Source organism: Perognathus longimembris, chromosome 12 (assembly GCF_023159225.1).
Source record: "Perognathus longimembris pacificus isolate PPM17 chromosome 12, ASM2315922v1, whole genome shotgun sequence".
Lineage (NCBI taxonomy): Eukaryota > Metazoa > Chordata > Mammalia > Rodentia > Heteromyidae > Perognathus > Perognathus longimembris.
The window spans coordinates 3,014,853-3,027,334 of record NC_063172.1 but is presented as its reverse complement, the minus strand read 5'-3'; the positions used below and the strand labels follow the sequence as shown (position 1 = coordinate 3,027,334).

At 55.8% G+C, this 12,482-nt stretch overlaps 1 protein-coding gene across 1 annotated transcript in view; it reads right to left on the bottom strand.

Annotated features, from left to right (window-relative positions):
- Positions 1 to 2,668: 2,668 nt before the first annotated feature.
- Positions 2,669 to 12,482, bottom strand: part of Kcnk9 (potassium two pore domain channel subfamily K member 9) — a 28,617-nt gene continuing 18,803 nt past the window's right edge. The window contains exons 2-3 of the mRNA XM_048359257.1: positions 3,047 to 3,597; positions 2,669 to 2,968 (exon numbers count right to left, since the gene is read on the bottom strand). Coding sequence (XP_048215214.1) covers positions 2,669 to 2,968; positions 3,047 to 3,597 — 851 coding nt within the window. The remainder of the gene's footprint in view (positions 2,969 to 3,046; positions 3,598 to 12,482) is intronic.

Below are 12,482 nucleotides of genomic sequence, written 5' to 3'. Positions count from 1 at the left end.
TTTTTTCCCTGCAAAGATGGCATTCTCCCTGTCACCTGTGAGCAGAATGGTCACCGCTGACCACTGTGCGGGGAAACCCCCTGTGAAGGGGGGGCTGAGCCCCTGTGACCGACTGACCCCCCAGCTTGGGCTGGTGCCCGGGAGACACCTAGAAGGCTCCCTCATCGGGGAGCTAAGTGGGGCTACCTTGGTGTGGGAGTCCGTATTTGGTTACTTCTGGGTCAGGACTGAGAGCACGGCCTCGGTGCTGGCGAGGGCCGGCTCTGTGGTGCTGAGCAGCCCTTTGGTTCTCTGGGCGCCTGAGCGCCGTGTGCAGGGCAGAGGTGGTCACGCGCACCCCCCATTTGAGGGCAAATCTTACAGATATTCCAGGCAGTCCCTCCAAGGCATAAAGTACTGCAAGGACGTACTTGTATCGTCATGCCTGTGACCTCCTAGAAGCTGTCCACAGAGAAAACAATTCAAGAGGAGCGATTGCTTCTATTCCCTGGACAGACTTGAGAGCCCTGCGGAGGGCGTATTCCACACAACAACATCTCAAACAAGTGAACTGACAAAGACCTTGAAGTTTGATAGCTGTCAACTTTGGCCAAGAGAGTCTGAGGTCCACAGACTCCTTTCTGAAGTTCCTGTGTCCTAGACGAAGGGGACATTTCATTCAACACAGGGTAGCATTAAAGTGCATGCACAGCCTTTCCAGAGGAGTCTTGAGCGCTCCTAGGTTCAGCCCAACGGCCCACATGCTTGGGACTGGTGGCTTTTGGGTGCTGTGTCCTTCAAGAAATCCTGTAGACAAGTGAGCGTGCTCCTTCTGAGTAGTGCGGCCAAAGCCCATGTTTTTTCATCCAAGAGCCAGGAACTTGCAGTGTGTGAAGGAGTGGAGGATGTGGGTGAATGGGGGTGGTTTTAGAAATGGCGGGGATGAGGATGAAAGAAATTAGAGTCCCTCAGTGAACATGGAGGCCAAACTGTCCTTCATTTCCTGTCAGCGTTAGGGCCTACAGTGTGCCATAGTCTCTAATCTAAACTGTCCCCTAAAGAGAAGAGCGAGTCTTCCCTTTGGGGGGGGGGTCATTCCTACTTAGAGTGGGGAGAATCTCTCCACTCCCCAGACAAAAAATCATCCCCTGAGATCGACCACCTGTCAGGAGGCCGAGGTACAGCCTCTAACTCTTCCTGAGACCAGTGTCAACTTTCCCTATTTACAGATCAAATGCGATTAGACAATCTTTTGAGATATATATATATATATAATATATATATATATATAAAACAAGGAATGCCCTGTCCCTTCTTGTTAGGAAAAGAAACCACACCCACATACTAATACCCACTCTCATCCAAGCATTCCAAAACTATAAATCTTCTCCGTGCAGCTGAACAGAATCATCGTTGTCGTCCTCATCATCATCATCATCATCATCATCATCATCATCAATAAGAGGGAAATAATAAAATAGATATTCTGGGATTCCAACAATCTTCCAGTTTCCCCTGACAATTCCAGCTGCGTGGAAAATTGTTGGAACTGGAGATGACAAAATGTCTACGTGTCTCGGATAAATGAGTATCCGTGGCTTTTGATTATTCTGTTGCTGCGTTGGTGTAAACAGTGCATACCAGTTTTACAAAGTGCATGCTTTTCGTTTTTTTTTTTTAATTTTTAAAAAAACTGGTAAGCGACCCAATCACCTCCCAAAAGGAAGTAAGTTAATATGATTTAGAATCTAGTATTTTGAAACTACGGCCATCACACCTCTGGGGCGAAGCCGACTTCGGGAACGTACTTGATTTGGAAAGATGATCAATTAAAATTCCCTGTGAGTTTGGTTGGGGAGCAGCCCGGTGCGGGCTCCTCGGAACACTGCGGGAGAGGGTAGAGAAATGAGTACCTGATTCTTTCCATCTGGTCGCCCGGCACCCTGCACACAGACACACACTCCTGTACATGCACACGTACACGCAGCCACCAGTCCTTGGGGAGGAAGAAAGTACCTAGGTCAGAGACACGGCTAAGGGTGGCAGTCAAAGGTTCCCAGCTGTGTGAGCAACGTGGTGCTGGGCATGCTCTCACGTCTGTCTTGGTGCTTTTGGCTCTCACACCTGTCCTATAGGAAAGCCGCCCCGGAGAAGAGGACAGGGTGAGGAAGAAATGTAAGGCAGACTTTGATGAGGAGAAAGAAAGAAAGAGAGAACGGGAGGGAGGGAGGGAGGGAGGGGAGGCAGGGAGGGAGGGAGGGAGGGAAAGGAAGGAAGAAAGAAAGAAAGAAAAGAAAAGAGAAAGAAAGGCAGAAGGCCAGGCTCCGCGCTCAGGCCGGACTTTCGGAGAGGACGGGCCTCTAGCTCCCTTTGGACCGCTCTGCCTGGTTGGGAGAGGTGGAGAAGAAATGAAAAACCCAGGAGAAAGGAGAGAATGGTGATGACCGGAGTGACGACCAAAGGAAGGTGGGAGTCATCATGGTCATCACGGAGGAGGAGGAGGGGGAGGAGGAGGAGGGGGAGGGGGAGGGGGAGGGGGAGGGGAGGAGGAGGAGGAGGAGGAAGAGGAGGAGGAGGAGGAGGGGAGGAGGAGGAGGGGGAGGAGGAGGAGGAGGAGGCGAGTTGGGCCAATGGAACTTACATCGCGTGACAAATGGCTCCTCCCGGGGCCTAGCGCCCTGCCCACACTCTAGACGGACTGGCGGCGGTGGCGGTGGCGGCCCAGCGGCAGGACGTCGCCCTCGGCGGCGGCGGCGGGGTGGCAGGCGGCCCCGCCGGGCGAGGCGGAGCTGAGCGGCGACGGCAGCAGGCTGTTCCTCAGGGTGCCGGGCGACAGCTCTTCCACGCGGTAGGAGACGGACTGCACCGCCTGGGGCGCCAGCTTGGCGCGGGCCAGGCGCAGGGCCGGGCGGTAGCAGGAGCAGGCGCAGGCGGAGAGCGGGTCCCCGCCCCCCGCGGCCAGGGCGCGGCGCCGCCGCAGGGGCCGGCTCTCCGGGGGGGCGGCGCCCGCCTGGGCGGCCTGGGCGGCCTGGGCTCCGGCGCCGCCGCCGCCGCCGCCGGGGGCCGCGGGCTCCTCGGACACCTGGATCACCAGGCTGCCGGGGTTCCCCGGGAGCGCGGGGTCGCCGCCCTCGGGGTCCTCGTCGTCGCCGTTCATGGTGAGGAAGCGCAGGACCACCAGGTTGAGGAAGGCGCCGATGACGGTGAGCCCCACCAGGATGTACATGAAGCTGAAGGCCACGTAGAAGGGCTTGCGCTGCAGCGCGCCCTGGCTCTGCAGCGCCACGTAGTCCCCGAAGCCGATGGTGGTGAGCGTGATGAAGCAGTAGTAGTAGGCGTGGAAGAAGCTCCAGTCCTCGCACTGGGAGAAGGCGGCCGCGCCGATGCACAGCGTGCCCATGCACGAGAAGAAGCCCACCGTCACCATGTTCTCCATGGAGACCTCGGTGTTGCGCATGCCGCAGCACTTCTTGATGCGCTTCAGCAGGTAGCGCACGAACGTGTTCATGCGCTCGCCCAGGCTCTGGAACATGACCAGCGTCAGCGGGATGCCCAGCACCGCGTAGAACATGCAGAAGGCCTTGCCGGCGTCCGTGCCGGGGGCCGCGTGCCCGTAACCTGCAGCGGGGCGACAGGACAACGGGGGGGGGGGGGGGGGAGCCGGTCAGCATGGGGGGGGAGGGACGGGCGTGGGGTGCAGGGGGCCCCCCCCCCCCGCCTTCCACATCCTGAAAGGGCACATGAGGGAAGCAACGAAAGCAGTTTGGTTTGTTTGGGGGCGGGGGGGTCCGTGTTTGGATGACTTACCTTTCTGTTCTCGTTTTCACTGCCTACAGGTAGGCTGTTACACAAAGGGGCTTCGAGACGAGGCGTCCGTGTGTGAGGGCAAGGCCTCTCGATCGATGCCGCCCCTTCCCTCCTTCTTCCCCCTCTCTCTGCCCAAGGTACCTGGTTCCATTCCCGCCCCCCACGTGTTCATTGCGCGCGGTGGCCGAATCCGCCAACCCTTCCTCCCTCCATTCATCTGCACCCCCTCCAAAAAACCCAGTTCGTTTTTGTTCTGTAAGGGTTGGGGGGGGGGGGTTGGATTGAAGTTGAGGAGATTGGGTGTGCAGAAAACCCACAATCCAAAACATTCTGAACGCTTCCATACGCAGAACATTCCATACCGTAAAACTTTGTCTCATGTGTTAAAAAAAAAAAAAATAACAAATACAAAGCGATTTCATGTTTGTCCTCGGATTCCCATCCCCCAAACATGCCATTATCTGAGTGCGAATATTCCCAAATCCCAGATGCGTCGGGTCCCCAGCCTTTCAGACAAAGGATGTTGAAACCGTTCCATGGCCTGGGATTAGCAAAGGAGACTCAGCCAAGAATTGTCACTTGTGATTTGACGTCGGCGACATTTGTCCCATTTCAGTGCTCTTAGGCCAACACATGTGTAAACGACAAAAGTACAAAACCCAAGGGAGAAAATGAAATACACGCGGGGAGGATCCGCATGAGGAGCGAACGTTCTGAGAGCGGCCGCTCTCTATCAGGCTGCCAACCCCTCCCTCCCCCCGCCGTCACCACTGAACCCCTCCCTACGCCCCCGCCACCACTGAACCCCTCCATACCCCCCATCACCACTGAACCCCTCCATACCCCCCCGTCACCACTGAACCCCTCCATAACCCCCGTCACCACTGAACCCCTCCCTACCCACCCGTCACCACTGAACCCCTCCATACCCCCCGTCACCACTGAACCCCTCCCTACCCACCCGTCACCACTGAACCCCTCCATACCCCCCATCACCACTGAACCCCTCCATACCCCCCCGTCACCACTGAACCCCTCCATAAATGACACCTGCAGCTCCCACCACTGCTGATGAGGAAAGCGAGTGACTTCATCACAGAGCAACCCAACTTCCTCAGAGCCAGGAGTTGAGCCGCGAGTTTTCAGTCACCAGGATGAGACGAAAGGCAAGGACTAAATGAGAACGGATGTCCAAGCTGGACATCACGAGTGCAAGAATTTCTACCTCTTCTGTTCAGGCTGGATCACTTACAATCAGTTACTATCTAAAAGGTAAGACATGGCTCTATAATAAAGTAAGACATCAGAACATTTGCTGCTGGGAGAAAATTAGATGTTTATACAGGACAGACCTGGGTCTCTGTGCTGGTAAGAATGGGCAGAGGCTCAAATTCCATTAAAGAATGATTCCGGAAGGTTTTCAGAAGAGGCCCACTAGAGAAGAGCTGCCCGGGGCCCCCAGCTCTTCCTGGCTGATCCCCACTGTGTCCTGTGACAGGACCAACACACACACACACACACACACACACACACACGTACATTAGTATTCAAGCTTGACACACACACATACACACATATACACACGTACATTAGTATTCAAGCTTGCATAAATATATTATTAGAATATAAAAATACATATTCTAAATGTATATTAATATGAAAGCTTACTTAAATGTGTGTGTATATATACTTAAATGTACACACACACACACACGCACACACACACACACACACACATATGCAAGCTCATAACGCCCCAGCTTCCCTAAGGACTGGGCCCTCTATGAGAGCCACAGAAGCCCGTTGCCCAGGGTGCTCAAGTGCCATCCAGGCACCGGGTGGCCAGAGTGTAACCTGAGCCCAAGACCAACACGAGGGTGGACAGATGGCACACAGTTCCGGCCCTGTCTTGCCAGCCCTCGTTTTAGGCTTGAATTCACAGCCTCCAGCCATGCGACTGGAGAGAGCTGCACACCATCCGTCTTCCGCATGAGCTTGCCTCGGGGAGAGCCCCCTGGAGAAGGCAGCCTCGGAGAGCAGAATGGGTGGAGGAAGCTGGGAAATCCTAGCTCCTGCCAAGAGACGCGGCACCCACAGTTGACCAGAGGAGCAAGGGCGCCCTCTGGCGGAAGCTCACGTGGCCGGCTACAGAACAGGGGCGCCTAGGTGCAAAACAGAGATGCTCCTGGGGCATCTGCCCCGGTTCCTTCCTGGGGCGGAGGAAAGTCACTAAAGTTTCCCGTCGCGGACTGTGTGTAGTGTGGTGAATTTTCCCCCCAGGAACTGCCATCAAGCAGTAGCGCTCTATCATCAACAACGTTTATAAGATGGTGATGATGGTGATCACCATGTTTTGAGAGCACACAGTGTGAGAGACAAGAACACAAGTCTCTGTCATGAGCAGAAAGGGCTGAGGTCTGTAGCGAGATGAATAGCTAGGGCAGAAACATGGCCGCTCAGGACGCCCTCCGCTGAGACCCCTGCCCAGTGCTAGGGGAGGTCCCACCCCTCCTCATGGCGCCGTCGGTGCCCTCCCCACAACCAGGCAGCCCGTTCCTGTCGCCGAAACCACAGAACCCTCTTAGCAAACGCGCTGCGGGGGGTCCCGGCTGTGGACAGGCCCGGGGAGCGGAGAGCGCCCCGCGACTGTCCTTGTGGAGCAGATGAGCTCCCAGGACCTGTCATGGCCAGAGGGCTGGACCAAGCGCGGGACCTGGCACACCGCGGGAGCGGCCTGCCCGAAGCCCAGGCCCCAGCGGCAACGCGGGCCCACTGCAGTCAGGCTGCAGCCAGGCCCCTCCAGCCGCACCGCTCGCCTGCTACCCACGACAGGCGGGGCGGGGGGCTCTGGGAGAGTTAACCTGCAAGGAAGAGATGATAGCGCACTCATCCAGAGCCCTGGCTTGAGCGATGAGAGGGGCCTGACCTCTCCAGGACTCAGTTTCCTCTCAGTCCCCTTGGAATGATGACGGTGGGCACGGCAGACGCAGGCAAGGACGAGTGTCAGCTCGGTAGACATCACTACCGTGGGGCTAAACAGCTCCATCTTCTCCATCTTTCTCCTCAGTGCCCATGGGTGGGGACCGTACCCCCCCCCCGAGGGTGGCCACAGCCCCGCAGTGGTCAGAGAAACGCAAGCCCTTTGCCTGTCCCCCGCCCCCCGGTACACTGTCCCTGAAATGCTCCTGTAGGAGGAGCTGCAGGACAGCCTGTGGGTGGACAGCTTTTTCACCCTTTTCCGACAGGAAGGAAAAGGAAGCTCGGTCTGAGGCTGGGGCCCGGCGTTCCCACTCGCTATTAGCAAAACCGCGGAGCCCCTGACCCGGGTTTCCTTGTTTGTACCTGAGGGAAGACCCTGCCGTGGTTGCCATGAGAAGTGTGGGGTGCGTCGCCGAGCCGGCCTCTGAGCGCCCCGAGTCCCTGCCGGGGCTCCCTTCGCTCCCCGCCGCCCGGCGGTCCTTCCGCAATGCCCCCCGCCCGGCCCCGTCAGGCTACCGGCTGCTTGCGCTCTCCCCGGCTGTGTTTTCCTCCAACTGTTGCTCGGGCCATTTCTGGGAGTCCCTCGGGTGCTGGTCAGAACGAAGGCCCGGGCCCCCCTCCCCCGGGAATCCGCCACGCAGCCTGTCTGAGCGGGGCGCGTGCGTCCCAGCCCTCGGTGAGCCGGGCGTGGGGTGTGGCGCCCCCTCGTGAGCGAGATGGACGCCCACGCACGGGCGGGGAGGGCGGGGACAGCGAGGCGCCCAGGCTGCGGCCTCCGGACGTGAAGAAAACCATGCCTGACCCCAGCATTGCCCTTGACCCCCTTTCCCAAAGAGGCCACGGGTGACAGTCGCTGGGTAGACACCCCTGCATCTGTCACTTCTGATTGTCATCACCCACCGGGGTCAGACACGGCCAGCAAGGATGGGGCCGCCATTGCCAAGGGGAAGTGTGGCGGTCATCATTACTCGGTAATGACGGTCAGAGGCAGCCCGGCGCCCCACTCCGCCTCTCCACCCCAGCCACGTGACCTTCGGCGCATCGCACAGAGACTGAGACACAGGCACCCAAAAGCCCCGCTGATCGAATCCTGATTAACACCCGGACTTCTAACAACTTCCCTTTATTCTACTTGCTACTTTTTATGTTTTTCTATTCTATGATTTGCTGACTGGAGGAGTAATACTTGCTCACTGAGAAGAATCACAGAGCGAAAGAGAAAAAAGAAACAGAAGAGCTATGTGAACGCAGGAACAATTATTCACTGTCTTGGCGCTCGGGACAGGGCCTTGAGGATGTGTCTTGCAATTTCCTAAGTCCTCTTCCTAAATACACCTCGCATGGCTGAAAGCAACCTGTGCATAAACAGTTATGTCGCTTGCTTCTCCTACTTAGAAGGAAACGCTTGTGCTACTTGATTGCCAATACAAACCCTTCTGTAAACATTGTATTTAATTCTTCATCAACCTCAAAGAGATGTGCCAACACAGAATAAATGGGAAAGGCACTCTGATTTTTCTGTTGCTAATCACCACCTGTATTCCACACGAATGCACACCGTTTCTGGCCTTTGAGCCCAAGGCCCCCTTGACTTAAGGATTTGAGTGAGTCACAAAGAAGCCACCCACTCCTCCTGCCCAGGTTCCCTGGCCTGCCCCAGCAGGGTCCGGGCTAGAAGAAGGGGCAGGTAGCGCCGACCCCCAGAGGGAGCTGCACAGAGCGACGTGCCAGCACCCATGGGCAGGGCTGAGGCCCTGGCTTTTCTTTGAAAGCCAGTCTCCAGAAGGCCTGAAGCTCCTTCCTGGGGAATCTCTGTTCTACCCCTGCCCCCTCCCTGCCACCTGCACCTCCGGAGCAGCTACCGCGGAACGGAAAACGTGCAGCTTCTGTGAGAAACCGTTCAGAAGTTCCTCAAAAGCCAAGCGCTGAGCTACCCAAGACCTAGCCGTCCTACGTCCCGGAACAGGACTACGGGCGCGGTGCGGGAACGTGCGCAGAGCTCTCCTGCCCGGCAGTGCACTGACTCAAGTCTCCCTGGGAGCATGGGACAAGCATCGCGCAGCCTGACCCTACCACGGGCTGTCAGCTGCCAGAGGGAGCAGACTGCGCCGGCGTGAGCCTCTAAAACATTCTGCTAATTGGAAAAGCCAGACCTCAAAGATTTCATGATTCCATTTCTAAGAAGTGTCCACCAGAGCCGAACCCACAGAAAGCAGGTTAGCAGATGCCAGGGGTGCGGGGTGGAGAGGGGGGATGGGGAGGAGAGGTCTGCTAATGGGGTTGGGGTGTTGAGAGAGATGGAGATGTTCTGGGATGAGATGGAGGTGGTGGTTCCACAACAATGCACCAGACACTCCAATGAACAGTGCACTCCTACTGTACACTTAATTCTACGGGATGTGTATTTTAACATGGAGAGGGGTTGGGGAGATGCCAAGAGGACAGACAGCGAGTGCCACCCTATGGTGGGCCTTCTTCCTGCCCTGTGTCTCCTGGGACTGAGCAGCTGGCCACCAGCCCATGGATGCCTTGGAACTGGCTCATCAGTGCTAACAGTCACAAACACCCAACGGTACCCCCTCCCTCTGGAACTGTCTCCAGTTAGCTCCTGGAAGAGATGAGATGAAAGCCCCCCACCAAGGGTGTGAAGGGGACACACACACACACACACACACACACACACACACACACACACACAAAGAGCTCAGTGCCAGCCACCTCAATGGGGTTCTGCAGCTGGCCAGTTGGCTATGATCCAGATTGCTGCTGGCCCCCGGTGACAGGTGCCCAGTGCTGGCCAGGACCCAGGGGCACCCTGCAGACTGAGCTAGGGGTTAATCATTCTGCCTCTTGCCCACACATCTTTCCTTGGATTCTTTTTTTCCTCCACGTTCCACTTCCTCTGCAGTAGATAATGATCCAAAGAAGTCACTGGAAGACTAAGAAATTATTTCATAGTCTGCTTCTCTGAATACTCCTCTCCAAAGGGAAAATGTTTCAAGGATGCCAAGCCAACGTTCCTCCTCCAGGTGCAATCCTCCCCCTCCCCCACCTCCACCCCGGCTCTGCTCCAGCCCAGACAAGCAGAACCGCTCACTCACGTACGCTGACGATGGATGGTCTCTGGTGAAGTTGCCCTTTCGGTGTACATTGGCTGGGTTTTTTAATGGATGGGATCTGGATAACTGCCCCGCTGGTGAGTCAAACGGGTGTTTGATTATGTAAAAGCCAGAGCCTGGAGCCGTGACGGTGGCCCCAGGGTGGAGCTCGGGTTGGCAGCGGGTATTGTGACAATACTTGCAAGAACGGACAGTGTCTCGCAGGTGGAAAGAGGATGGAATCTATCCCCTGGAGCAGAACTCGGGGGTGGTGATTCCCGGGGCCCCTCCCTTGCCTTGCCTACCATGGCCTTTCCTTCCCAGCCTGAGGGCACACAGGGCCTTGGAGATGGCAAAGCAGGAACTTCAAGGCCTCTGTGGAGAGGGCTGGTGTGGAGAAGGTGCCCTGGGAAGGCCCTTGTGTTCTTATCTCCCTAGAGTGGTAAGCACGGCCCCTCCCCGCCTGGGGCCACTTGATGTACGCATGGGATAGCCTGGTTTGGGCCGCATGGTCCACGTGGAACAGAAGGCCGGCAGCTAGATCAGAGTAGACTTCAACAGCCAAGAATCCCGATAGCGAGACGCTTTCCCCAAGGTGTCATTGGGGGTCCTGCACCCCTAAGGAGGAAGGCAGAGCCTTTGCCCTGGGTGGCAGCAAGGACACATGGGAGAAACCCAGCAGCGACCACTGCCCCCATGAGCTGGCCCTCGACATCCCGGCTTGGAGCAGGCTCCGGCAAGCTCCCCAGCGCTGCGGCCGCCGGCGTGGCTCTGCAGACCTCACGCCCGAGCTGGGGTCCCAGGGGCGGTGGAGGAACAGTCCAAGGGCAGACTCGCCTATTGCCTGCGGCTGCCCTGCTACAGAGACAAGCACTCACTCCTCCTCCTTGGCTTCCCGGTGTCCTCGGAGCCACGGACCCACAAGTACCCGAGATGTGATCTACTCCCGGACATCCCCACCTTGGGTCTCAAATGTTCTCACTGCCCGTGCTTTAGGGAACTGGAGCACATAGTCCCCAGCTGACAACGACTAAATGAGGTGACGTTACAGTCAAGCACAATGGAAACTGTCCATTCCAGACGTTTCACAATGTTTACATTAAAACTTTGTTTTCATTGTGAGAGGCTGAGGAAGGAGACTAATTGGATCACGTAAGGAGTTATTTGTCCTCTGCCCTCAAGAATGAATGAATCCATTCAGGGGTTGTCGCAAGAGGAGATCTGATACAAAAGCCAGCTGGGCTTCATCTTCTCCACCACGTGAATTTGGGACCCCATCGACAAGATGGGCCTTTTCATTTCTTTAATTTAATTCTTTAATTTAATTTCTTTAATTTAATTTAAATAGTGTTATTAGTATTATAAAGGTGGTGTGTAGAGGCGTTACTATTTCATAAGTCAAGTAATGAGTAAATTTTGGGGGGACAATGTCACCCCTTCACTTGCTCTCTCCCAATTTTACCCTTCCATCCCTACGTTCAATCTATAGTTCATGTTCAACACGGTGTCTACTAAGCACCCTGCATGCATTTGTTCCTCCTTTGTTTCTACATTCCGCCTCCCCCCCCAAAAAAAAATAACAGACAAAAGAATAAGCAAGACAGAAAGAAAAGGAAAAAAAGAAACTTCTTGTTTCCATTTCCTTGAATTCATTTCAATAAATGAGTTGCTTAAAACTCGATTTTGCAAATGTACTGTTGTCAGGTCTTCCGACCCCAAGATTTCGCCTCGTTCCATTTCACATCTAGTATTTGTTGGCTTTGTTCTCTCATGGAATTCAGATGCACCTTGACTTATCATTGGCTCCCCTTCTAATAAACACAGCATAAATAGAACATGCTGGAGTCCTAGATGCTTCGAATGCCCCTGCTTTTCGCTTAGCTCAGCACACTGTAGCGTGCGCACCGTTTCCTTGGTCACACCTCTGACAGGGAGCTGCAGGCTCTACCATGTCCTCCGTGACGCTGCTTATCGCCAGCCTGAGAGAAGATCACAGTTCCTACCAAGGGCAACTTGCTTTGGAATGCTGAGGAGCTAGGGAAAAGCTAGATGCCCCTGCAGGTGTGCGTGCTGTGAGGACCCCAGGGCCCTCCGCCACACCCGCCCGCCCCGGCACGCGTTCCGCTGCACGACAGCCTGTGCAGCTCCTGCCTGACGCACGCTTCCTGCTAACAGATGTGTTATATCAGGAGAGTTCATGAACCCCCATCCTAAGCCAGCCACCAGGGACTCACACCTGTCATCCTCTCACACCCGGAGTTCAAGCCCCTGTACCAACACACACACACACACACACACACACACGACTCACCATTAACGCCCTCAGCCCTCTATTTCAAAACTGGGTTTCCAAGAGGCAGAGGTTGCTCTCTCACAAAGTATTTTATTGCATCATAAACAGGTAGCGTGTTTTAGAGACACTTACCTGTATCGTAGCAGAATCAGAAGCCAACCTGAAGTGCTGCACTTCTACGTGCTGTGTTTGCTTTGAGTGTGAGCAAAGGTGAGGGAGGGCTCAGGCCGGCCACGCCTGCTCACTATGCAAATGCTCCTGTAATCCCTACTCAGCCCCATCCGAAGACACGCAGGCACGAGCCAGCGTGATCAGCCCAAGCAAAA